This window comes from Delphinus delphis, chromosome 6 (assembly GCF_949987515.2).
Source record: "Delphinus delphis chromosome 6, mDelDel1.2, whole genome shotgun sequence".
Classification (NCBI taxonomy): domain Eukaryota; kingdom Metazoa; phylum Chordata; class Mammalia; order Artiodactyla; family Delphinidae; genus Delphinus; species Delphinus delphis.
In genome coordinates, this window is record NC_082688.1 from 90146692 (window position 1) to 90173841 (window position 27150).

General features: G+C 38.2%; 1 protein-coding gene across 4 annotated transcripts in view; it reads left to right on the top strand.

Annotated features, from left to right (window-relative positions):
- The window catches only part of IARS1 (isoleucyl-tRNA synthetase 1), an 80982-nt gene extending 57217 nt beyond the window's left edge, over positions 1–23765 (top strand). For all 4 annotated transcript variants that reach the window (XM_060015059.1, XM_060015061.1, XM_060015060.1 and 1 more), the window contains exons 27-34: positions 1228–1340; positions 3128–3223; positions 4052–4228; positions 4996–5101; positions 12434–12559; positions 14492–14635; positions 15348–15500; positions 23151–23765. In XM_060015059.1, coding sequence (XP_059871042.1) covers positions 1228–1340; positions 3128–3223; positions 4052–4228; positions 4996–5101; positions 12434–12559; positions 14492–14635; positions 15348–15500; positions 23151–23233 — 998 coding nt within the window. In that variant the 3' untranslated portion in view covers positions 23234–23765. The remainder of the gene's footprint in view (positions 1–1227; positions 1341–3127; positions 3224–4051; positions 4229–4995; positions 5102–12433; positions 12560–14491; positions 14636–15347; positions 15501–23150) is intronic.
- The last annotated feature ends 3385 nt before the right edge of the window (positions 23766–27150 follow it).

Consider the following 27150-nt stretch of genomic DNA (forward strand, 5'->3'; position numbering starts at 1 on the left):
GCCCTTCTGTTTGGTTGGCACTGGGAACATAGAGTTAAATGAGGTAGACATTGTCCTTACCCTCATGGTGCTGGCAGACACTAAAGATTTATGGACATAATCATAGTTTTGATAAGTACACTGAAGGAAATCTTTAGGGAGCTTTTCCAGGTGCCCAGGAGTTCCCAGCTCTGCCATGATTAGAATCATATGTGGTCTAATTATGGCCACTTGACATCCTGTAGCAATCCTAGGGGCATGAGTTGTTTGATTGTTAGGGTTCCCTCTGAAGTTGAAAATCATAAGCATGGAAGTGTCATGAGGAAAGATTTAAAGATTCAGAAATCAGATGGGTAGTTATGGAAATTGGGGGAAATGTCCCTAAGATTCCCCGAATTTTTAGGTAAAATTTATAAAACATAAGAGGCTAGCAACTAAAAGTTGAGTCAGTACTAATTTAACTTGACAAAATTAAAGGATCAGCCTTCAAGTCACAAATCTTAAGTTGTTTCACCAGTTAGCCAAAATATTAAAAAGTCCTCAAACCTTATTTGAAACGGAAAGCCTACAGTTTCTAAGCTATAGTTTCTGAATGGACTGTTCTGCATTGATGGAAAGCAAAGTAGTTTTCAGAATGCAGTGACTTAAAGTGAAAATGACAGCCAGTTGCTGAAAGACCAAGAAGATCATTTGTGAGTTACCATAGTAGGCTTTCCTTATGATGGGAACTGCCATCCTTAGCTGTTTATACATTCTGCCTACCATGAATAGGCATGATGCTCAGAACTTCACACTGTCTACCTTTTTTCACCCTCACTGCACTCTGATAGGCAGATAATAGAACACCAGGGTCCTACAATCAATGAGTGGTGGGCCTAAGTCCAGTTTGACTCTACAGACTGTGCTTTCTTCACTATAGCATGCTTTCTCCATCATAAACATGGTTGCTCATGTTTATGGTGGAGATTCGTTGCCTTCTGGCACATGTCTTTGGACCTGGGAGCTTATATACAACAGTAGATATCAATGGTGATTTAAGTGTCCTCAAGATAGCATGGTGCAGTCTAAAGAAAGTTTGTCTCATTCTTGACCTCAACAATGACATGAGTCCAGAGGACATATCTCTTGAAGACTGTGTAGCTTGATTATATGAAGGTTTTATTAAAGAGTGGCAAAATATATTAGTAGCAGGGCAGCTTGAGGAGTGGGGTACTGATTGAGTAACAGTGGCAGTTGTTTCCCCAATAGGGACCATTGTTGTGGAAGGCCATGAATTGCATGAAGAAGATATCCGCCTCATGTACACCTTTGATCAGGCAACAGGTGGAACGACACAGTTTGAAGCACACTCAGATGCTCAGGTATTTTTCTGTTCCCTAGAATATTTCTTTACCAAAAGATAAGAACATAAGAGGAGAAAACATTTACCTATGCCTCTCCTGACAGTATTGGCAGCTTGTCTCAGGGTAAAATAAACCAGTTATTTATTTTAGATTGGCCTTATTAAACTCCTCTATTATAACTTCTTGACATATGCATTTCTTTAATGAATACATAAATTGATATCTTGTGACTTTATGCATGCAGTTGTCCTAAGTGTTGGGTCATACAAAAATGAGTAAGATGTAATCCCACCCTTCAAGGAATGAGTCTGTCATGGAGATAGAAAAGTAAGTCAATTCTTATTACTGTACTTGATAAGTTATCTAGTAGAAATAAGTGCTCCTATTTGAAGTCTGGGGTAGCAGTGGGGGTGGTTAGAGAGCACCCCTTGAAGAGGATGTACAAGCAGTTTTGCATTCTGGGGTCTGTCTTTTTTTGTTGTAATGGATCACAGCATCTCTCTTCACTCTTGACCAGACTTCTCCAGGCAGATAGGTTGTAAGGTCTCCATTGTGAGAGTGAGGGACCTGCTGGAGTCCCTCTGTGCTTAATATGCCACATACAGGGGAAGATGCCTCGTATGAGGCAAGCCAACCTCCTCCAGCCTTTATACAGGGTTTGTTTGTTTGGTTGGTTTTTTTGGCATGCCATGTGGCTTACGGGATCTTAATTCCCTGACCAGGGATTGAACCCAGATCCCCAGGAGTGAAAGCACCGAGTCCTAACCACTGGACCACCAGGGGATTCCCATACACAGAGTCTTAAATATGATGTAGACAGAACTCCATGTGGGCAGACAGTGGTAAGGAGCCAAAGGTGAGGAAACTAGGAAAGAAGGAATTGGGGCCAGGGAAAGAGATTTGTAAACAGTGAGAGGGTGCAGCCCTTTCTGACTACAGCCAAATGAGAGAGTCCTGAAGTTGTCTATACTTAAGGAGGTGTTGTCTGTGATGCTTCTGAGTTTCTTGACATGATTTGTGTATTGTGGGCCATGGTTGCCCTGCCATGACACATTATCCATTTCCAGTTTGCCTCCTGTGCCTTCATGAAGTGGAGCAAGTTTGTTAACTTCTCTCATTGAGTGTCCTCAAAAACGTAAATGGGGATGATGCCTAACTTATACGTATGTTCCCCTCTATAATAGAAGTGACAGTCATTATTATCACATCATCATTGACAGCTTTTATGACCAATGAGATAAAAAAGTAGTTAAAGTTGACAAGAAGGTGGCAATTTAAGCTAAACCATATAAAAAAGTATGGTGGCCCATTGTAGAAATTGTGTCTTGAATCACACCAACAAACCAAAGAATAGAGTCATGGTTAAAGAAAACAACAGAGATGGCGGCTTTGAGATCTTCAGTCCACTTGTTTGTGGTGGATGCATTGTGAAAAGTCGTGCTGCTGTAAGAGCTTCATGATTGGTGATTTTATTTATTAGAAGAGTTGATATTATTCATTAGATAGACAAAAAGTAGAGTTACATGAGAGACTCTCTTGAAAGTCGGTCTCAGGAAATCTCCTGTGAGCAGCACCCTACAGAAGAAAAGTGAGAAGTCTCACCTTTCTTCAGAGATGAAGGAATAGCTGTTTACAAAGGAGGACCCAAACATAAAGAAACCACGTTAATTTTGTCTTTGGCTCAGGTGTGTGACTAAATAGTGCTGCATTATAGACTTCTGAGAATTTAAACAACATTTTGCTGAGTTTGAAAGAACTGTTTTTCTATATTTGATTGTCATGGTGTACACCGTTCATTCCTACAGGCTTTGGTTCTCTTAGACGTCACCCCTGACCAGTCAATGGTGGATGAAGGAGTGGCTCGGGAAGTCATCAATCGTATCCAGAAACTTCGAAAAAAGGTCAGCTTGTCAGATTAAGAACAAGCTACTGTTTTGGAGTTTTGTTTTGGTTTTTTTGTTTGGTATTTGTTTTGGTTTTGGGGGAGGAGAGGAGAGGCAAGTAATATAAACCATAGTAATTCATTAATGATGATTAGTCACTGATCTGTGGTCCATTCAGATTGTACTGTTAGGAGAGGTAGGCCACTTCCTTTCTCTCCTGTTCACTCCCAAGCTGGATGTGGCTCTTTTGTTTCTCTGATCAGAAGCTTTCAGCTAACATGTGCTCCTTGTCCTTCTTTTTCAGTTCTTTACGGCTTCCACAAAACCATCTTCTGGATAGATAGTCCTCCTGACTGGCACATAAGGTTGTCAGAGCTGACAGCAAATGTCTCTGAGGAAGAGCAGAGATGCAGTCAGTGTGTAAGGACTCCTAGCTCAGGGAGAGATTGTTGGATCTGGACAGAGTGAGGTGGTTCTTCCTCATTCAGAAGTTGGGAGCCAGGACAGGTGCACAGAACATTTGCCTGCCCCTACTGGGTGAGAGAGCCAGGGAGCTTCTGTCCCAAGGAGGGTTCCCACAAGTCCTCCTCCTCTGGCCAGGTTTCTGAGACCTGTAGTTCAGGGTCTGAGGTGGCCACTCCAGCAGATAATGGGGTACTTGTAACGTCTGTCTCAGTTCAGAGCTTTATGAGTTGTTACTTGATCACTCCTTTTTTCAGAGAATTGGTCAGGATACTGTACCCTTCCATAATGATTCAGTGTGGGATCATCAGCCCTGTTTAACAGCGCCTTACATTTTAATTGACAAATGTGCTTCCCTTTTAAATTTTCTCTATGTGCTTTCAGTGCAATCTGGTTCCAACTGATGAAATAACAGTTTATTATAAAGCAAAATCTGAAGGAAAGTATCTGAATAATGTTATCAAAAGCCACACAGAGTTCATATTTGCCACCATAAAGTCTCCTTTAAAACCATATCCAGTTCCTACATCAGATGAAATCCTTATTCAAGAAAAAATGCAGGTGAGTTCTGAGTTCTGTTGAACATTAAGAGATTTAGGATTAGATTTTATGTTAAGTTTATGTAGTTATATCTTGATGTTCTGTCCCCCGGTAGCAATTAGTATAGTACTCAGTCCTGAAGTATTGCTCTGGGGAATAGTGAGTAGAGTCCAGAAGAGAAAAAAGGGAAATTAGAGCCATTCTCTTTGGGAAGGTAACTAGGATATACATAAGAATTGCCAGGTTAGATGACTGTATGGTGCTTTTATCTAAAACTATAGAAGTCAGTATTGTGGATTCTGGTGCTTACTGTTAAACATAAAGAGCAATTGACTTGAAAAGCAGTTTACTTTTATGGTAGTAGGTTATACATAAAAATATAATTTCATTTCCTGTTCAAACATTTTAGATGTAACTCTGAAAATCTGACCAAGACGTGAAAGGTATTGGTCAATAATTCAGAAGTATGTCTGATAAAAATTCTTTTCTATATCAGTTAGTCATTTATTCAGTCATATGTTCCTTGTCTTTTTCTACTTTGTATGGGAGAAATGGAATAGAAAAGCAGGACCTGAATGTGACTGTCTTTTCAGTGGCACAAGTTACAAGATGGTTTCATTTTCTATTTTGCATGTTTTCTAAGGAACAAGGAAAAAAGAGGGGAAAAATTGTAGCTCTTCACTGTTTTAGTGTTGAGATTGAATATGCTCTCAGAGTTGTATAGAGCTCTTATTTGACACTATGGTCAGATGCTACAGGTAGCTGCTCACATATTCTCATGTGCTTAGTTAAAAGGGTCAGACCTGGAAATTACACTCACCAGAGGATCTTCCATGCCTGGCCCTGCTTGTGCATATGTCAATCTTAACATTTGTACAGATGGCAGTGAACAAGGTAAGAGTGACCTCCATTGTTTGTATTTTATTTTTTAATTAAGCCTATGAATGTTTTTAAGGCTATTACAAGAGAATTGGTAAAATTGGATAACCTTTTTCTTTCTAATTGTCATCAAAATGAATCCACAAGAGTAAGCGATTGAACTAGCACTTCTAGAAAGATGGAGTAGACATACTTTTCCCTATTCCTCCCACAAAGTACAGCTAAACACCCCAGACATGATATATAAAAACAAGCATAAGAAGACTCTTAATGGTAGAGGGAAGAAGGCAGACCAACTAGGGATCTTGGGAACAAGTAAGAAAACAGTGGAGAGTTCCCTGGTTTTTCTTTTTGCTTCATGTATCCCAGGCTTGGAGCTGAAGAAGCTGGCAATCTGGAAATGCCAATGGGCATGGACGTAAATACCCCAACAAAATCCTGCTCTCTGCAGGTGGGACCAGGAGAGTGGCAACCAAGCAAGACAAAAAAACTTCCAGACAGTAACTGCTCTACTCCACCCAAATAAGACAGAGGAAACTAGGCTCTACTACCATTCACACCAGCCAGAGCCAAGTGGGGAGCCTAGACCTTTCCCAGGCTGAGGACCCTCAAGCCCTCACTGCCATGGTGGTATCAGAGAAGACCAAGCAGTGAGCTGGGACTTTCATCCTACCTGGGTGATAACGAGCTCTTTTGCCCAGTAGTGTCATTGTAGACCACATGGAGAACCTAAACTTCTATCCCCATCAGGCAATAACAAGACATCCCTTCCCCTTACCACTACCCAGCAGTAGTGAGGCCACATATCCCTCCACCCTGTCAAGATGTCAGTGAAGGCCACATGGGGAGCAGTAAGGAGGCATTCCTACTCTTTGTGGCCAGGGGAGGTATTAGTGGAGGTCTAGAGGAGAACAGGAACTCCTTTCTTGCATCACCTTACCCCTCACCACCACCACACCACCCCCACCCCAGAAGTAACAAGGAGTCCTGACCTCAGTGTCAATGCAAGCTAAATAGGGAACCCGGACTTCTCTCACTAATCAGAGATGAAGCAGTATTCCCTTTCCCTCGCCAGTGTAATGTCAAACAAAGTCAACTGAAATAGAGGATGTAAATAAGAACCAGAGTCTCATAATGCCTAATATGTCCAGGTTTTAATTGAAAATTACTCATTATACCAAGAACTGGGAGATCTTAAACTGAATGAAAAAAGTCAATCAGTACATAGGAACACCAAGATGACAGAAACGTTGACATTATCTGACAGAATGTAAAGCAGCCTTAACAAAAATGCTTCACAGAGCAATTACAAACACAATAGAAACAAGTGAAAAATAGCCTCAGTAAACAAGTAAAAGATACAAAGAATAGAATTAAAATATTAGAACTGGTAAATACAATAACTAAAATACAGAAACTCAGTGGATGGGCTCAACAACAGAATAGAAGAGATAGGAAAGAATCCATAAACAGGAAGAAATAACAATAGAAATTACCCATTCTGAATAACAGAGTTAAAAACAAAAAAGCTTAAAAAACTGAACAGAGCCTGAAGGATCTGTGGGATAATAACAAAAGTTTAATGTTCTTGGCACTGCATTCTGGAAGGAAGAGAAGATAGGACAGGACTGAAAAAGTGTTCAAAGAAATAATGTCTGAAAACTTCCTAAATTTGGCAAAACACATAAACCTACAGATTCAAGAAGCTAAGAAAACACCATACAGGATAAATCCAAAAGAATTCACATCAGACATAACATAGTAAAACTTCTGAAAACTTAAGGCCAAGAAAACATCTTGAAAGCAGTGACAGATGTTGCAATACCTAACTTCTAGGGGAAAAACAATTTGAATCATACTGGATTTCTCGTCAGAAATCAGTAGAGGTCAGAAGATGAAAGGACAACATTTCTCAAGTGCTAAAAGATGAGTATTGTCAACCCACAATTTTATATCAAGCAAAAATATCTTTCAAGGTAAAGGGATAATCAAGACATTATCAAATGACGGAAAACTAAAAGAATTTGTTACTAGCAAGACTTACTAAAAGAATAGCTAGAGGAAATTCTTAAAACAGAAAATGATAAAAGAGGAAATCTAGGGACATCAGAACAGAGGGGAAAAAAATTGAAAGAGTCAAAATATAGATAAATTCAACAGACTTTTCTTCTTGAATTTTTAAAATTTATGTTTGATGGTTGCAACAAAAACGAAAACCTCTAAATGCATATGCAAGGAATATTCAAGATAGTTATAAATAGGGAAGAGCAAAGGGATGTAAAGGGAGTTAAGATTTCTACACTTATCTCAGACTGGTAAAATGTCAACACCAGTGGTTATGTATATATAGTGTACCACCTAATGCAACCACTATAAAAGCCTACACTAAAAGATACATACAAAAACACTAAACAAATAAAAATGGAATTCTGGAATATGTTCAAGTATCCTACAGGAAGCATGGAAAAAGAATATAGAACAAATACAAAGCAGAAAATAAAATGGAAGGCTTAAACTTAACATTAGTAATTACGCTAAATGTAAATGGTGTAAATACATCAATTAATAGAGATTGGCAGAGTGATAAAAACACATTATCCGGCCTTTTGCTGTGTACAAGAAAGTCCTTAAATATAACAAAATAGGTAGGTTGAGAGTAAAAGGCTAAAGTAGGATATACCATGCAAGCATTATTCAAAGAGAGCAGGGTGTCTATGTTCATTTCAGTGAGTACACTTTATAGCAAAGAAAATTACCAATGATACTAAATAATGATATAATGTCAACCCAAAGGAAAATATAATGATCCTAAATGTATATGTACCTAACAACAGAGCTGCTTAAATACATAAAACAAAAACTGTTAGACCTTGAACGAGAACAAAAAAATCCGTAATTATAGTTTGAGAGAACAGTTAGACAGAAAATCAGAATCTAATCAGTATTTATGGAACACCCCACCTAACAGCAGCAGACTACACATACTATTCAAGTTCCCATTTACCAAGGTATATAGTTCCCATTTACCAAGGTATATTATAGCCTAGGCCATAAAATAAACCTCATCACATTAAAGAGTTGAAATCATATAGAGTATGTTCTCTGACCACAGTGGAATCAAACTATAAATCAATAACAGAAAGGTAAAAGCAAAATCTCAGCACATATGAAAGCTAAAAAACGTACTTCTGAATAATCCATGATCAGAGAAAAAGTGTTAAGGAAAAACAAATGCTTAAAACTCAATGAAAAGGAAAATACAGTATCAAAATATGTGGATTACAGCTAATTTGTACCTCTGAAGACTAACATTAGAAAAGAAGAAAGTTTCGATCAGTAAGTTCCAACCTCAAGAATCTAAAAAAGAAAGTAAGCAGAAAGAAGGAAAGTAAAAATAAGAACAGAAATCAAAGCAATTGAAAATAGAGCAATAAAGATAATAAAACAAAAAATGTGGTTCTTTGAAAAAATTAATAAAATCAATAAACCTCTAGTGAGACTGACATAGAACCAAAGAAAACACTAATTACCAATATCAAGAATAAAATAGTAAAAGTTTACTGTACATCAAAAAAAGAAAAAAGAATAAAATAGGACATGAATACAGACTGCAGAAATCAAAAAGTAAGTAAATACTGTGAATAACTCTCTACACATAAATTTGACAACTTGGATGAAATGAACCAGTTTCTCAAAAAGCACAAACTGCCTCAACTCACTCATATGAAATAGATAATTTCAGTAGCCCTATAGCTATTAAGGAGATTGAACTCATAATTTAAAAACTCCCTAGAAACTTTGATTGTAAATTTGATTTTCTAGTTGAGTTTAATGCCATCACTGATGGTGTTGCACAATACAGATGTCCATCAAAAAGGGACATAGACATATTCATAATGTCGGTTCCTCATACCAGTTAAAAGTAATGAAATGTATCTCTATGTATAAATTTTTCTATATTTAAAAAACATTTTCAATGAAAAAAGCAAGTTTCACAATTAAATATACAATAGCGAGCATTCATGTAAATTTTAAAAATACATCATCACACATTGTTTATGAACATATAGAATTACGAAATACGAGAACATGGACTTGAAAAACAAAGTTCATAATAAGTCTTGGGAAAGGGAGGAAGGGAAACTGAGGAAAAAAGTAAAAGAGATGGCAATTTTTAAAAAGTAATGAAACTCTCAAGAAATCTCCAGATCCAAATGGTTTTGCTAGAGAATTCAACCAGACTTTAAAAGAATAAACACCAGTTCTACACAGGTCTTCCAGAAAATAGAAAACGAAGGAACACTCCCTAACTCACTTTATTCCATAATAAAGTATTGACACCAAAACCAGATACAAACAATACCAAAAAAAAGAAAACTACAAATATCTCTCATGCATATAAATGTACAATTCTTAACAAAAAATCATGAAATTGAATATAGCAGTATATACAAAGAATTATGTATCATGACAGGTGAGGTTTATTCCAAGGTTACAAGGCTGGTTCAGTATTCAAAAACCAATCAGTATAATCTACCATATTAACAGACTAAAAGCTTATAAGACTATACCAGTTAGAAAAAGCATTTGACAAAATTCAGTGTTCATTCATGATAAAAAAAAAAAACTGTCAGAAAAATAGGGAGAGGAACTTCATCAACTTGATAATGAGCATCTGTAAAAAACCTATAGTTAACATTATACTTAATTGGAAGAGATTGAATGTCTTCTGTGTAAGGTCAGAACCAAGGCAAGGATACCTGTTCTCATTACTCTTATTCAGCATTGCATTAGAAGTTCTTGCCAGTAGAATGAGGCAAGAAAAGGAAAGCCATGCAGATCAGAAGGGAAGCAATAAAACTGTTTCTATTTGAAGGTGACATGATTGTCTACATAGAAAATTGCAAGGAATCTACAGACTGAGATGTATACTGGGACCCCTCCATTGCTTTGCCCACCAGCACTGTTACCAGCTATTCCCAGGATGTTTGTGTATCCATTTGGACCTGTGATGATACCTCGGGCAATACGTGGTCCTCTACACTGCTGCACAAGTTCAATGATGTGTGGCATGTGAGCTGGTCCATCACTGCCAACAGTCTGCCTGTCTTAGGTGGAGACAGGTGATCCTGTGGAAGGAATTAGTTGCAGGAGCAGAGGATGTGCATAAGAAATGTCAACACGGCCAGCGTTTTTTGTCAGCTTTAGTCACAGAAGGTCAGCAGAATGAGCAGTGACAAAACAGATGGGGCCTAGCTCCCCCATCTGCTGACTTCAATACTGCTTCTTTCTGGACCAACTGACCAAACAACTAGGAAGAGCTCACAACTCCAACAAGATTATTTTCCCAGGATTGATTTCAAATGCAACCACAATTTATCATCTGCATCAACATGATGTGATATGATTTATAATTTACTGTCTGACTGAAAGCATTCATGTTATGAGGAAAAAACTACAGATGATCTTTATATTATTTTAAAGTATTTTGGCTAGTTTTATATACCATTTGGGTTTAAGCTTTAATTGGGAGGGTTTGTTTCCAAAGTAATTGAATAAAATCTATTACTTTTTTAAAAATCATATTGCTTATAAAAAGAAAAAGGTTTTCATCAAATTCACAGGATATAAGATAAACATATAAAAATTAATTTTTATATTCTAGCAATGAACACATGGAGAATGAAATTTAAAATGTAATACCATTTACAGTTGCTCAAAAGAGAGATACTTCGGTATAAATCTAATAAAACAGGTACAGGACTTTTATGTCAAAAACTACAAGATAATGATGAAAAAATCAAAGATCAAAATAAATGGAGAGAGACTTCCCTGGTGGCGCAGTGGTTAAGAATCTGCCTGCCAATGCAGGGGACACAGGCTCGAGCCCTGGTCTGGGAAGATCCCACATGCCGCGGAGCAGCTAAACCCACACGCCACAACTACTGAGCCTGCGCTCTAGAGCCCATGAGCCACAACTACTGGGCCCACCTGCCACAACTACTGAAGTCCACATGCCTAGAACCCATGCTCCACAACAAGAGAAGGCACCACAATGAGAAGCCCACGCACTGCAACGAAGAGTAGCGCCTGCTCGCCACAACAAGAGAAAGCCTGTGTGCAGCAACAAGGACCCAATGTGGCCATAAATAAATAAGTTTAAATAAGTAAATGAATGGAGAGACATGCCATAATCATGGGTTGGAAAATTCAGTATAATAAACGTGTCAGTTCTCCCCCAGTTAAAATATAAGTTTAACTCAGTCCTGTCAAATCTCAGCAATATTTTGTTGTAGATATAGCCAAATTTTCTTGAAAGAGAAGAAAAATAAAGTAGTTAAAACACTTTTGAAAAATAAGAATATAGTGGGAGAAATCACCCTGCCCAACTTCAAGACTTATCTGAAGACTTGTGTGGCATGAGCATTGAATAGACACAAAAATCATTGTCACAGATACAGAATACAGAAGTAGACTCACAATAGATCACAAAATGTGGCCAGATGATTTTTGAGAAAGGAGCAAAAGAAACTTAATTGAGTAGTCTTCATTATATGGTACTAGGCAGTTAGATATCCACATGCAAAAAAAATGTCCTAGACCTAAGTCTTACACCTTATACAAAAACTAACTTAAAATGGATCACAGACTTGCTTCCCTGGTGGCTCAGTGGTTAAGAATCTGCCTGCTAATGCAGGGGACATGGGTTTGAGCCCTGGTCCGGGAAGATCCCACATGCCGCAGAGCAGCCAAGCCCGTGCACCACAACTACTGAAGCCCTCGCACCTAGAGCCTGTGCTCTGCAACAAGAGAAGCCACCTCAATGAGAAGCCTGCATACCGCAACGAAGAGTAGCCCCCATTCCCGCAACTAGAGAAAGCCCGCGCACAGCAACGAAGACCTAACGCAGTCAGAAATAAATTAAATAAATAAATTTATTTAAAAAAAAATAAAACATTTAGGAGAAAACCAAAATTTTTAGAATTCAGGATTAGGCAGAGTTTTTAAGACTTTATACCAGAAGTCCAATCCATAAAAAGAAAAACTGATAAATTGAACTTCTTCAAAATTTTAAATTCTTTGTGAAAGATCCTGCGAAAAGGATGAAAAAACAAGCTACAGACTAGGAGAAGATCTTTGCAAACTGCATATCCAACAAAGGATGTATCTAGAATATATGAAGAAGTCTCAAAATGCAACAGTTTCTTTTAGATCTAATTAGAAAATGGGAAAAGACGTGAATAGACATTTACCAAAGAAAATATACAAATGATGTGTTCCCCTTGACTTTTTATTCAAATTTAACTTTTTTTTTCTTCTGTTTCACTTATATTTTTGGCTTTTTAGGTGGAGTACTACTTCTGGAAAATCCAAAAGGAGATAATAGGTTGGACCTTCTAAAGCTGAAGAGTGTTGTTACTAGCGTTTTTGGTGTAAAAAATAGAGAGCTGGCTGTCTTCCATGGTGAAACAGGTGTGTAGAAAGTCAAAAGATATTCATCTGTGTCCTTTGACATGAGATTGATCATTAAGGATCTTAATTTGGTAACATAACCTTTGCCTTTTTCCTGACTCTGAGTCAGGGCCAGCCTCTACAGTAGTGCCTGCCTGCAAGTGTCTCTTTATGCTTTCTTTGTGTGATATGGCTGAAAGAACACTGGACTTACTAGGAGATGAAGGTTCTAATCCTACCCTTTACTGTTAGCCATGTGATGCATTCTAGGCTTCAGAGACTTCCCTGTTGTGTTTTAACTTTATTAAACATAGTGTCTGTGTCTTGCTAAATCCAGCGTCTTGCTAAATCCAGATTCTCAATGAGACAAGCCTAAATAAAATTTTAAAGAATTATAAGTACATTTCCTCCCACTGTCATGGGTTGAATTGTGACATCACCACCAAATCCCCCACCTCTACCCCAAGATGGGTTGAAGTCCTTATGTTTACCCCCAGTACCATCTAATGTGACCTTCTTTAGAAATAGGTTCATTGCAGATGTAATTAGTTAAGGTAATACTGGAGTAGGGTGGGCACTACTCCAGTATGACTGGGGTCCTTATAAGAAGAGGGCCATGTGAAGACATAAACAGGGAGAAGGCTATGTGGTGACAAAGGCAGAAATTGAAATTAGGCAAACCTGCAAGCCAGGAAACACCAAAGATTGTTGGGAACCTCCAGAAGCTAGGAAGAGGAAAAGAAGGATTCCCTTACAGGCTTCAGAGGGACCATGGCCCTACTGACACCTTGATTTTGGACTTCTCACCTGCAGAGACTGTGAGACAATAAATTTCTGTTGTTTTAAGCCGTCCCACCCACCCCACCCCACCTCCCTCCCCAGTTTGTGATTCTTACAGCAGACAAAGGAAACTAATACACTCACTTAACAAACCTGAATGTTCATTTTCAGAAACTTTTAAATATCAGTAGCTTAAAAGAAGAAATCTAAATGGCCAATAAATAAAGGGAAAACTGCTGAACCTCAGTAGGAAAAACCACAATGAGGTACTATCACATGTAACCGAATTAGCAAAAGCTAGAAGAATTTCACAATATCAGATGTCAGGGATATTATGTAATAGGATTTGTCATTCCCTGTTGGATTGTAAATTGATAGAAGCACTGTGGACAGCCATTTGCTAAGGCTGGATAAGGGAAGCAAACATGATGTGGGGAAACTGAGGAAGTTAAGGTCTGGAAGACAGATGGTTCACTGGGGGCTCTGAGAAAAATCTCTCACCAGGATCCACCAAGGGGAGCTGGTAAGTAAGTCAGTGGACAGCTTGGGTCTCTATCTCAAGTCACTGTAGAATAAGAAGCAAGGACATACTGGAACTCACATCTGTCTAGCTCACTGTCCCCTCTGACCCAGCAGGCGGAAGCCTGTGAAAGCTGAGTAATGCCTGAGCCCCACCTTAACCTTTAGTGGCATAGTGGCTGTAACCAATCTTCTACCCTAAGCAATGTTTAATTGTATATAAATGAAATTACACTATGTGTGTTCTGTGTGTCTTGCTCTTTTCCACATATGTTCATTAGTCAGCTTATCTTCTGATCATAATTATCTTTTTTTAATATAAGCCGCCTTTTCATGGTAAAGTTTAGGATTCTGATATAAGAGGAAATTTTAAGAGGAGCTATAATATGGAGGAAAAATACTAAAAGGGGAAAAAACAATTTGCCTTATAAGTTATGAATATTATGCTATTTTGCAACATTAAGATTACCTACTATTTGCATGTCATTAAAGCCTAATTTTATAGAAAAGACAGTATCCTTTGATAAATAGAAATAAAGTGGAAAGCATCACTGTAAAGATACATGATAGTTTAATAATTAAATAGGAAAAAGTGAATGACTTCAGGTCTGAACTTTCCCCCTGAAAGAATGATATTTTTGTTGTTATTTTTAGAAATAAAAAAGCAAACCAACTTACTGAGTCTTAGTGGAAAAACACTTTGTGTGGCTGCAGGATCAACTCCCTCTATGGTCAACAGTCCTAGTACTCTTCTCTGTCAGTATATCAACCTACAGCTCTTGAATGCAGACCCACAAGGTGCGTGCCTCCCCCAGCTGTGAACACCCTCAGCAGGCAGGTTATGGTGTGCTAGATGTTAAGATTTCCTTTAATGTTCAATCTCTCTGATTTATATGGATTTTTTAAGTCAGCTTCAACTTAGTAATTTAAAATGTAGACTCCAACACTTCTTTGGGGAATACTCACGGCTTGTTTCTTTTGGTGTATTTATGTAGAAACACCCCTCCATCTGATATGGTCAGGAAATGAGGTAAATTGGTTAGGTAAAAATTACAGCCAAACGAAGCTGAACTGTTAAATGTCAGAACATTGTAGTCTTAAATTTTGCCTTCTTTTTTTCTTGGAAAATGTTCTGAGAACTGTTGTACATATCCATGCCTTAATCAACAGACTAGATCGATACTTATTTTTCCTTGATATTTTGGGGTCCTCACTGTGCACATTTATTACTGTCTTCAGGCTCTTCATTTGACTGTTTACTGAATATCTCTTCCCTAAACTACTGGGCTTTTATACTAGTTGTTTTTTCTTCTTCTCTTTCTCCTTTCCCCCTGTGAAATATTTAAGACTGTTTCTGCAGACTGTACAATTAATCCCACTCTTGCTCTTGTACCCACTGCTGGCTTTCAAAGCCAGCACTACTATCTACTCACTACCTCCATTAGGGATCCACTAGCTAGAGGGTGAACTCTCAGGATTTAATCCATTTTGGGTTTTTTTTTTTCTGTAGAGTGTTTAATGGGAACAGTAGGCACTCTCCTGCTTGAAAATCCACTTGGGCAGAATGGGCTGACCCACCAAGGTCTTCTGTATGAAACAGCCAAGGTGTTTGGCCTTCGGAGCAGGAAGCTAAAACTGTTTTTGAATGAGGCTCAAACAGAAGGTGAGGAGATTATAGAACGTGCTAATTGTTTTTCATTTTTGTTTTTATTTTATTGAAAATAGATTGTGATGCCATCAGTTATATGTGTAAGAGATAGTACTATTGTTATACTTTTTTTCTTTTTTTTGCTCTTTCTCCAGAAATTTGCCATACTATAAATGTTAAAATAATAATAATTAAAAGGATGATATGTATAAAATAGATAATAAGAAAAATATAATTAAAAGGATGATCCTTTTTGCTTTGGAAATAATCTAAAAATTATATTGGTATATTAAAATACATGCTTCTAGGTAAATTAGCTTATTTGCTGATCCTAAAATTGTCCTCTTCCCCGAGAATCAAAATGTTCACTGTATTTTAAAATAACAGCTTGAAGGAAACATAACTGACATTGTACTTCCTCCTTAACAACTTATAAAGCATACCTTTTCTTGGTGAGCTGCATAAAAATGTGAAGAGCTAGGTCATTAGTTGACATATTCCCCATTCCATAATTCAGAAAACAGAGAGTCAGGATAAGGCACAGGCTAGTGTCTTCGAGGGTATGTTTTCTCTTTCTCCCACTTAAATCATCCACTTCTGTGATTTCACCTTCTGTGGCTGTTCTGACAACTTCTCTAGTGACATCTTAGCCCTCCCCCGAGTTCTGTTCTATATTCGATTCCCTATTACACATGGGTGTTCATTTTAGTGCTGCTGCCACTGGAATCATTTCCTTAAACAGCTTCCGCTGATGGGATCTGGGTTTTTCTGTTTATAGCCATCCTTCTTGTCATCCCAACTCAAAACCTTTTACCATTTCATCCTTTTATTTATTCAGCCATACAGCCTGGGATTTATTGGACTTTCTGAGTCAAGATTTGTGTCTCCTAGCACTGGTGGAAAGTTGCTAGGCATTATCTTTTCCAAAGGTAGTCTTTTGATTTTCTGCAGTTTGAATATGCTGTGCCTGGGTATAACTTTTTTGGTATAATGCATTATTCATTTCTGTTACAGAGTTTTGATTTCTAGCATTTCCTTTTAATTCTTAGAATTTCCATCTTTCTGCTTACATTACCCATCTGTTCTTGCATATTGTCCACCCTTTCTATTAGTGTCCTTAACATTAATCCCAGTTATTTTCAATTCCCAATCTGATAATTTCAAAATCTCTGCCATACCTGAGTCTGGTTGTGTTGCTTGCTTCATCTCTTCCTATTGTGTTTTTTCCTTTTTAGAATGCTTTGTAGTATTTGGTCGATAGCAGTACATGATGTACTGGGGAAAAGGAACTGAGGTAAATAGGCCTTTATTGTAAGGTTTTATGTTTATCTGGCTAGGAGTTAGGCTGTGTTTATTGTTTACTGTTGCTGTAGGTTCCAGAGGCTCAAATTTCCTTCTTCTGTCTTATGGTTTCCCTAGAGATTCCTTTTTAAATATGGTCAGAGCTTTGCCCATACTTTCAGCTGTAATGCCCTGTTGTCATACAGGAGCCCATATGATGTTGTAGTAAAGTATGGGGGGAGGAGAAGTGGGGGAAGTGTTCTATAATTTTATGATTAGTTCTCAGTCTTTAGTAAGCCTGTGCCTCTGGGCTGTGCCCCTCACAGGTGTTACTCAGCTTTAAAATTTTTCCTCTTTAGGTAAGAAAGGAAGGTAAAGGGGGCTAGAGGTGGGTATTTCCCTTTCCCTGGGTCAGTTAGGCTTTGGTTAAAAAGAAAAAAAATAGTTACTCATAAGGAAGAACTTCCGCCATTTTACTGGGAATTTTTTTCAAGAAGCCTTGTACCTTTTTTGTTCTCATTTCCTCCATTACTGCCACCTTTTGTGTTCAGTTCATTTTTTGCAGTTTACTGTTTTCTTTTTTTACTTCCTCTTGTGTGTGTGTGTTTTTTAAGATATTAGTGTTTACCATGGGGATTACAATTAGCATCCTAAATTTATAACAATTTAACTCTTGATACCAGTTTGACTTTAATAACATATAAAAACTCTGCTTCTATACAGTTCTGCCCCCGTTTATATTCTTGTCAGAAATTATATCTTCATAATTATGTTCCCCAAAACATAAGTTCTTAACTGTGTTTTATGGATTTACTTTTAAATCATGTAGAAAACAACAAGTGAAGTTAAAAATAAAAAATACAACAACAATATGGCTTTGACTTACTGTCTAGCATCCTTTCATTTCAACCTGAAGGATCCCTTTAGCATTTCTTGGAGGGCAGTTCTAGCAGTAATGAACTCCCTCAACTTTCTGTTTATTTTGGAATGTCTTAATTGCTCCTTAATTTGTGAAGAAAAATTAAGAAGAAAAAGTCTGTTTTGCAAAATGGAGAATTCTTTGTTGATAGTTTTTTCTTTCAGCACTTTAAGTATGTTTTCCCACTGCCTTCTGGCTCTCATGGTTTCTGATTAGAAATTAATCTTCTAATCTTATTGAATATCCTGGTGTTTTGCTTCTCTCTTGCTACATTCAAGATTTGGTCATTATTTCTTCAAATATTCTTTATAGTCTTTTCTTCCTGAAATTCCCGTAGTGTGTATGTTGGTCCACTTGGTCTGTGTCTCAGACGCCCCTTAGGCTCTGTCCACTTTTCTTCATTCTCTTTTCTTCCTTCTCCTTCAGACTGGATGATTTCAAATGTCCTATCTTCGAGTTCACTGTTTGTTCTGTATGCTAAATTATGCTGTTAAGCTTCTCTAGTGACTTCTTAATTTCAGTTATTGTACTTCGGCTCCAGAATTTCTGTTCAGTTCCTTTTATAATTTCTCTGTTGATATTCTCATTTTGTTGATACATTGTTTTCTTGGCTTGTTCTTTGTATGTGGTTTCCATTGACCTTTCCATTAGTCAGTTATTTTCCATTTAAGACAGTTGATTTAGAGTCTGTCTAATAAGTCCAAGTATCTGCGCTTCCTCAGGGACAGATTGTGTTAATTATTTTTTCCTGTGAATGGGCCGTACTTTCCTATATCTTTGTATGCCCTGTAATTTTTTTTTCTCTTTGAAAACTGGATATTTGAATTTGGTGACTCTGGAAATCAGGTTCTCTTCCCCAGGGTTTGCCGTGTTTGATGGTTGAAGGCTACAGTCGTCTGTTTGTTTATGACTTTTCCAAACTATTTTTACAAAGACTATTCCTGGTTGTATGTAGTCCCTGAAGTCTCTGTTCCTTTAGCTTATGTTCAGCTATTATTTTGACAGAGATTTCCTTGACCTCCAGGAACTAAAAATTTAAAAACAAAATACCTACCTCTCCCAGTCTTTTAAGATTGTCTCTTTCTGGTCCACTCCTTCAGCTCCACCAGGCTGTTTACAGTTCTGCCTCAGGCTTCTCTTCCTGTTTTCACTGAGCCCTGAAGATCAGCCACATTTGGCCAAAAAAGCTTTTTACCTTTATCAGAATCAAATGCTTAGGGTCTTCTCAGATCTTTCTGTATATGCATACTGCCCTGGGCATGAATGTGGCTTTCTAAATTATTCAGCATACAGAGGCACTTTTTAATGCCCTAATTGCCCAAACTTTTCCTCCCAGGCCTTAAGCAACCCATTGCCTGTCTCATCCATAATCTTTTGCCTCAGGCAGCCGTGGGTTTTTTGTTTGCCTTTGGTTTTCATGCAGTGCCCACCACTTTTCCACCCTGAGTGAGTTCCAAGTAGGCAAAACAGAGACAAGCACCTTATGTAAGCCCTTCAAGTAGCTCCCAGACAGGTTAGAACAAACGCAATACTTTTGCTCCATTCCTCCTGGAACTAGGAGCCAGGGTCCCACACTGGAAACAGGGGCTACTGTCTTCAAGCCCACCACCAAGCTAGGAAGGAGCTGGTAAAGCACAAGTAAAAACACAGTTCTTTCCTGCCATTTTCAAGTTGCCTTTTCTCTGATTCAACATTCACTTGGTTGCTGTAAACGTTTGATTGCTTTCTAGAGTTCTGACGAAGTTGATTCTTGCTGGCTGTTTTGTGATGTTTCAGTTGATGTCCACTTTAAGGGAACATTTCTTTAATTCTTTGGGGGCACTGTCTACCCTTGCCCACTTTAAACTCAATTATTTTGGGCCACAGAGAGTGTTTAGAAAGTTCTGGCCCCAGTCACGCAAGGGGCCAGAATTCTCATGGGGACATGTTCTGTCTCTCTATCTCCCCAAACCAAGGCTAAGTGGGGCAAGTCTCTATATTGGTTTACTGTTACTGGTGTAATAAATTACCAAAAACTGGGTGGCCTGAGACAACAGAAATGTATTCTGTCACGGATCTGGAGGCCAGAAGTCTGAAATTGGTGTGAGCAGGACTGTATTCTCTAGGGGAGAATTTGTTCTTTGCCTCTTCCAGCTACTGGTGGTTCCAAGCATCCTTGTGGCTACATCACTTTGATCTCTGCCTCATTGCCACCTCTTATGTCTGTTTCTCCTTTTTCCAAAAAAGGTCAGTCACAGTTTCCAGGAATTAAAGCATGGTCATATCTTTTGGAAGGCCATTATTAAACTCATAACGTTCTCTTAACTGTTTTTCTCTGTGGTGAAGGATCTTTTTGAAATTTACCCTTTTTCCATGGGCTCCTTATTTGAGGTCTCAGTTTTTTGTTTTTTAATTTTTATTTATTTATTTATTTTTATTGGAGTATAATTGCTTTACAATGGTGTGCTAGTTTCTGCTTCACAACAAAATGAATCAGTTATATATATACATATGTTCCCATATCTCTTCCCACTTGCGTGTCCCTCCCTCCCACCCTCCCTATCCCACCCCTCCAGGCAGTCACAAAGCACCGAGCTGATCTCCCTGTGCTATGTGGCTGCTTCCCACTAGCTATCCACCTTATGTTTGGTAGTGTATATATGTCCATGCCTCTCTCTCGCTTTGTCACAGCTTACCCTTCCCCCTCCTCATATCCTCAAGTCCATTCTCTAGTAAGTCTGTGTCTTTATTCCTGTTTTACCCCTAGGTTCTTCATGACATTTTTTTTTTCTTAAATTCCATATATATGTGTTAGCATACAGTATTTGTCTCGCTCTTTCTGACTTACTTCACTCTGTATGACAGACTCTGAGGTCTCAGTTTTTTGAGGGAGGTTTCATTGGACTCCCCAGTTTGTGTAGACCCTAGGATTTTTCTTCTCTCACTTTCATAGCCTATTAGTGCCAGGTCTTTAAGCCTCCAGGTCCACCAGAAAATCTTAATGTTCAGCTACCTCTTGGGATTCATGATATTTTGGGCTCTGTGGATTTCTCTCATTTTCTTCCCTTGCTCAGCTATTTTTTTTTTAATTAAAAAAAAAAATTTTTTTATTAATGTTTTATATTATACTTTGACATTTTCTGCTACATCATTAAAAGGGAAAGCCTTCTTTTCCACTTACATTTCTCTCTTCAATGAAGCACAATTACTTTGCTTGAGATTTATTTTCAATAACTCTCCTTTGTCTCTTTACCCCTCACTAGTTTTAGGGCCTCATCATCTAATGAGACAGCCTGTCTGCAGGCTGTATTCTTCCACCAAGATTGTCTTCATGCAGATTCCTCCCTTGATGATGTTCCCCTGCTCGGATCCCCCAAGGCTCACTATTATCTAATGCTTCAGAATCTTTAGCTTGACACATAAAATCCTTCCTGTTCTGGTCCTTATCTGTCTTTCCAGTTATGTCCATGAAGCTTTCATTCTATCAGAAGGCTTTTTTCACTCTCCTTCCAACACACTTGGCTCTTTCATGATGGTTTGGTAGTCAGCATCAACAAGTAGGTGTAGCTTCCTGTTTTGATAACCTTGTGTGAAACTTCAAAGATATTCTTAACTTCTTTTTCTTAGCCCTCAAATCCATTGGTCACCAAGTGCAGTTGAGCAGTGAAAATGAAGAAGTGTCATCATTTTTACTTGTTGTATGCAAGTGTAGGTACCTGGTTGAAACTGATCAAGGATAGAATCACATCCATGTGAATTAGATATTAGTACTACTACCTATGATTCACAAACCAGATCTTACCTATAATGTCTTATTACCTTCTTTTTGCTCTTTAAGGTTGACTGGGCAAGTTTAGTAGGTAAAAGCTTGAAAGTTAACTTATTCACCCAAGATTATCAAGAAACGTGGTATTCTTTCCAATCCAGTATCTTTTCCCAATCTGATATCTCTTGCCTCATTTTCATTGTATTCTTCCTCTCAAGATTATCTTTCATAAAATATTAATAATTTGGTAAATTAGAAGGATCTCATAAGGCTTACAGTTTTAGAAACTCACTGATGCCTTCTTGCTTGTTCCACTAGACTCTAAATATCTTCTCCAGCTCCTGTAGTTATCTATTAAGGAGGCAGCTTTTGAAAGCATTTTCTTATCCAGGGTTCCTGTTAGGACAGGAGCCATTTTTAGAGAAAGTTGGTCCTTCCCTTTGAATTCAGATCTGGCTAGACGCAAAATGCCCCACAGTAGGCATAGAACTTTAAAAAATTTTCTCCTTCCTTCCTTCCTCCCTCCCTCTTTCTTTCCTTTCTCTTTCCTTCCTCCCTTCCTTCCTTCCTTCCTTCCTTTCCCTTCTTCTTCTCCCACCAATGCCCCACTCTTTTTCTGAGCTTTAATATATTCAGTGTGTTTTGATCTATAGTATTTGTGTTATGCTTTTGGATGCTCAGTTTTTTCTTTTATCTTCAGCTGTATTGGCTCCTGTATTTTTTGACCTGAGTCTTTAGTCTTTGATAAGTTCTTGCTTTCTGACATTGCAAGCTGTCCTAGGTTTATCATGTGTACTCTTTCTTCCCCAAACATGGAAATGACTTGCTGTTTTTCCTGTTATAGGGTGTTAATATTGAGGAACCACAAATCTGAGCTGCTTGCTTAGCATTGCTTCTAGGCCTTTTCTGAAGACATAGGAAATATTGTTCGTGTGGGATTGTGGGGACATCTTGGGCAGTACTCAGAGTTAGTTAGGTTAAGGGCACAGTCCTCCAGAAGTCTGCCCAAAACTTCTAACCCCAAGTATAAGGAGTTAGGCTCCAACTACAAGCTCAGACAAAAGAGTTCACACAAGACCATTGTCACTTCTGGCACCAACTGCAAGTTCAGAGGGTTTCCAAAAATCACCCTCAGGTCTGATAATTTGCTAGCAGGATTCACAGAACTTGTGGAAGCTATTGTACTCATGACTACATTTATTATAGGGAAAGGATAAAAACTAGAACCAGGTAAAGAGAAGAGATGCACAGGGCCAAATCTGGGAGGGGGTCCAAATATGTAACTTCAGATTATCTCTCTGCAAGGAGGCATGGACAGTGTTACCTCCTAGCCTGAATACATGACAGTTGTACGTACAGTGTATTACCAACTAGGGAAGCTCACCTGAGCCTTGGTGTCTAGAGTTTGTATTGAGGCTTCATTACATACGTATGATTGCTTGTATGGTTGGTCTTTCTGGTGTAGCCAGCTCCACTCTGAGTCATCTCATTAGCATAAACCATCAGGTGTGTTCAGGGGCCTACAATAAATAACAAAAGATGCTCCTATCACTCAGGAAATCCCAGAGTTTCAGAACTACCCCCAGTAGCTGGGACAAAGTTTAGGTTTCTCTTAAGGTGAGGCTGAATTTCTTACTACCCAGGCAGTTAACATTTTTTTAATATTCATCCAGAATAGGTAGAAAAATGATTTCTTTAAAACTTCTTCTTTCCATTCTAGAAATTACAGAAGAAATCCCCATGAAGACTTTGAACACGAAGACTGTGTATGTTTCTGTATTGCCGACTACAGCAGACTTCTAACATTCAGTTATCTGTGTGGTTCAGTCAACCTTTCCCTGGCATATACCTCTTCTCCCCTCCCCCCAACCCCGGACACACACACGGACACAGACATGTTGATATTTCCTTCAGGTGCATGTATAATATACTGCTTTTGGTCTAAAATTGAAATGGAATTGATCAAGTGACTTTGAGGCTTCACAGTAATAGTCACACTTAACCGTAAACACCTATGTAGTCATGTTGAGGAAAAGTTACAGTGTTACCTCAGCACTACAGAGTATATTTCTATACTTGAATTTTTAAGTATAGAACATAGTTGTTTAAATGGTATTGTGTGTGTGTGTGTGTGCGCACGTGTATATATATATCTCTGTTATCTGTCTATCTCTATATATATATATCATTCTGTGGCCTTTTAAAACTTATTTGAAATCTATTGAAGGAATGGACAGTGTTATATATTTTTGCTACCTGGATTTTCCTGGGTAATTTGATGGAATATTTTAAGTTTTAGTAAATTAGGACAATAAACTTTCTCACAGATAATAAACATGTTAGAAGTAATTCATTCTCCCATAGTTCAGTGAAACTTGGAATTTGCAATCTTTAAAGAACAAAAAAACTTAATAGTGACTTCCATATTAAGACACTAGACCAAATATCTAATTTCACTTCTTCCCAAAATCCTGTGTCAAAGAAGCATATGCCAAGACAAAATTAGATGGGCAAGAATTTATTGGGGGAAGCATACATGAAAGATAAAGGAGAGAGAGTAAAGGCAAAGGTAGAGAGAGCCTTCAGGCAGAAATGACCTGACTTTGGACCCATGCCTTGCTCAGTCAGTGGCTGGGAGCAGCTGAGGGGGTCCATGGCCTCAGCACAGATGGATCCATTGATCTGAAAATGTAGTAGCTAGAAGCTGTCAACAAACTATACTCCCTACATCAGATTCTCCTGAAAGGAGTTCTGAATGATGCATCTTTAGCTGCTAGAATAAATGCATTCAAATCCATACCCACAAAGTTGGAGGAAACCACACAAGATAACAAGTGTTGGCAAGGATCAGCGAAACTGGAACCCTTGTGCCCTGTTGGTGGGAATGTAAGATGTTGCAGTCACTATGGGAAACAGTATAGAGGTTCCTCAAAAATTAGAAGTAGAACTACCATATGATCCAACAGTCAACTTCTGTTTACATATCCAAAAGAATTGAAAGCAGGGCCTTGAAAAGATATTTGCACACCCAGGTTCATTGCAGCATTATTCACAACAGCCAAGAGATGGGGCAACCCAGATGTCCACTGAGGGATAAATGGATAAAGAAAATGTAATCTGTACATACAATAGAATATTATTCAGTCTTAAGAAAGAAGGATGAACCTTGAGGACATTAAGCAAAGTGAAATAAGCCAGTCACAAAAAGACAAATACTGTGTGATTCCACTTGTATGAGGTACCTAAAGTAGTCAAATTCATTGAAACAAAATGCAATGGTGGTTGCCACGTGTTGCAGGGAAAGAGAAATGGTGAGCTGTTCAATGGGAATAGTTTTAGTTTTGCAAGTTTTGAAGAGTTCTAGAGGTCTTTTGCACAAAAATGTGAACATAGTTAACATACTAAACTTGATCCTTAAAAATAGCTAAGTTGGTACATTTTATGTATCTTTTACCACAATTTAAAAAATTTTTTGAATGTCAGAGGGACAGAAGCCAACCTGAAAGAGCTCCCAGTGGCCAAAGCTGGAACAGTTTGAACAAACATATAATGTAATGTTGAATTAAAATCCAAAATATAAAATAAATATCAATGAGTACATGCTGATATAAATGATTGAATAAATAAATGAGAGAGGTGAGGCAAATCTATATAAAATTCCAAATAATGTATATACATACTCTTTCACAAGGTGGTGTACCTTAACTCCCCACACCTTGAGAGAGGGCTGTACTTTGTGACTTCAAAAGAGTGGAGTATGTGAAGGGGGCAAAAAGTAACTTCACAGTTTAGAAAACTGACAAACACTACCTCAGACAGGTTAACATCATCAGGCATGATAGCATATACTCTTTTTTTTTAATAATTTTTTTATTGATGTGTAGTTGATTTACAATGTTGTGTTAGTTTCTGCTGTACAGCAAAGAGATTCAGTTATATATGCATATATTATTTTTCATATTCTTTTCCATTATGGTTTGTCACAGAATATTGAATATAGTTCCCTATGCCCTGACCATTTTTTTTAATAACATCTTTAATGGAGTATAATTGCGTTACAGTGTTGTGTTAGTTTCTGCTGTATAACAAAGTGAATCAGCTATATGGATACATATATCCCCATATCCCCTCTCTCTTGCACCTCCTTCCCACCCTCCCTATCCCACCCATCTAGGTGGTTACAAAGTACCGAGCTGCTCTCCCTGTGCTATGCAGCTGCTTACCACTAGTTATCCATTTTACATTTGGTAGTGTATATATGTCAGTGCTACTCTCTCACTTCATCCCAGCTCCATTCTCTACATCTGCATCATTATTCCTGTCCTGCCCCTAGGTTCATGAGAACCATTTTATTTTTAGATTGCATATATGTGTGTTAGCATATGGTATTTGTTTTCCTCCGTCTGACTTCACTCTGTGTGACCAACTTTAGGTCCATCCACCTCACTACAAATGACTCAATTTCGTTTCTTTTTATGGCTGAGTAATATTCCATTGTATATATGTGCCACATCTTCTTTATCCATTCATCTGTTGATGGACACTTAGGTTGCTTCCATGTCCTGGCTATTGTAAATAGAGCTGCAATGAACATTTTGGTACATGACTCTTTTTGAATTATGGGTTTCTCAGGGTATATGCCCAGTAGTGGGATTACTGGGTCGTATGGTCTTTCTATTTGTATTTTTTTAAGGAACCACCATACTGTTCTCCATAGTGGCTGCATCAATTTACATTCCCACCAACAGTGCAAGAGGGTTCCCTTATCTCCACACCCTCTCCAGCATTTATTGTTTGTAGATTTTTTGATGATGGCCATTCTAACCACTGTGAGGTGATACCTCATTGTGGTTTTGATTTGCATTTCTTTAATGATTAGTGATGTTGAGCATCCCTTCATGTGTTAGTTGGCAATCTGTATCTTCTTTGGAGAAATGTCTGTTTAGGTCTTCCACCCATTTTTAGATTGGGTTGTTTTTTTTTTTGTTTGTTTTGTTTTGTTGTTTGTTTTTGCAGTATGCAGACCTCTCACTGTTGTGGCCTCTCCCGTTGCAGAGCACAGGCTCTGGACACGCAGGCTCAGCGGCCATGGCTCATGGGCCCAGCTGCTCCACGGCATGTGGGATCTTCTCGGACCGGGGCACGAACCCGTGTCCCCTGCATCGGCAGGCAGACTCTCAACCACTGCACCACCAGGGAAGCCATGGGTTGTTTGTTTTTTTGATATTTGGCTGCATGAGCTGCTTGTATATTTTGGAGATTAATCCTTTGTCAGTTGCTTTGTTTGCAAATATTTTCTTCCATTCTGAGGGTTGTTTTTTCATCTTGTTTATGGTTTCCTTTGCTGTGCAAAAGCTTTTAAGTTTCCTTAGGCCCCATTTGTTTATTTTTGGTTTTATTTCCATTTCTCTAGGATGTGGGTCAAAAAGGATCTTGCTATGATTTATGCCATAAAGTGTTCTGCCTATGTTTTCCTCTAAGACTTTTAAAGTGACTGGCCTTAAATTTAGGTCTTTAATCCATTTTGAGTTTATTTTTGTGTATGGTGTTAGGAAGTGTTCTAATTCCATTCTTTTCCATGTAGCTGTCCAATTTCTAGCACCACTTATTAAAGAGACTGCCTTTACTCCATTGTATATTCTTGCCTCCTTTATCAAAGATAAGGTGACCATATGTGTGTGGGTTTATCTCTGGGCTTTCTATCCTGTTCCATTGATCTA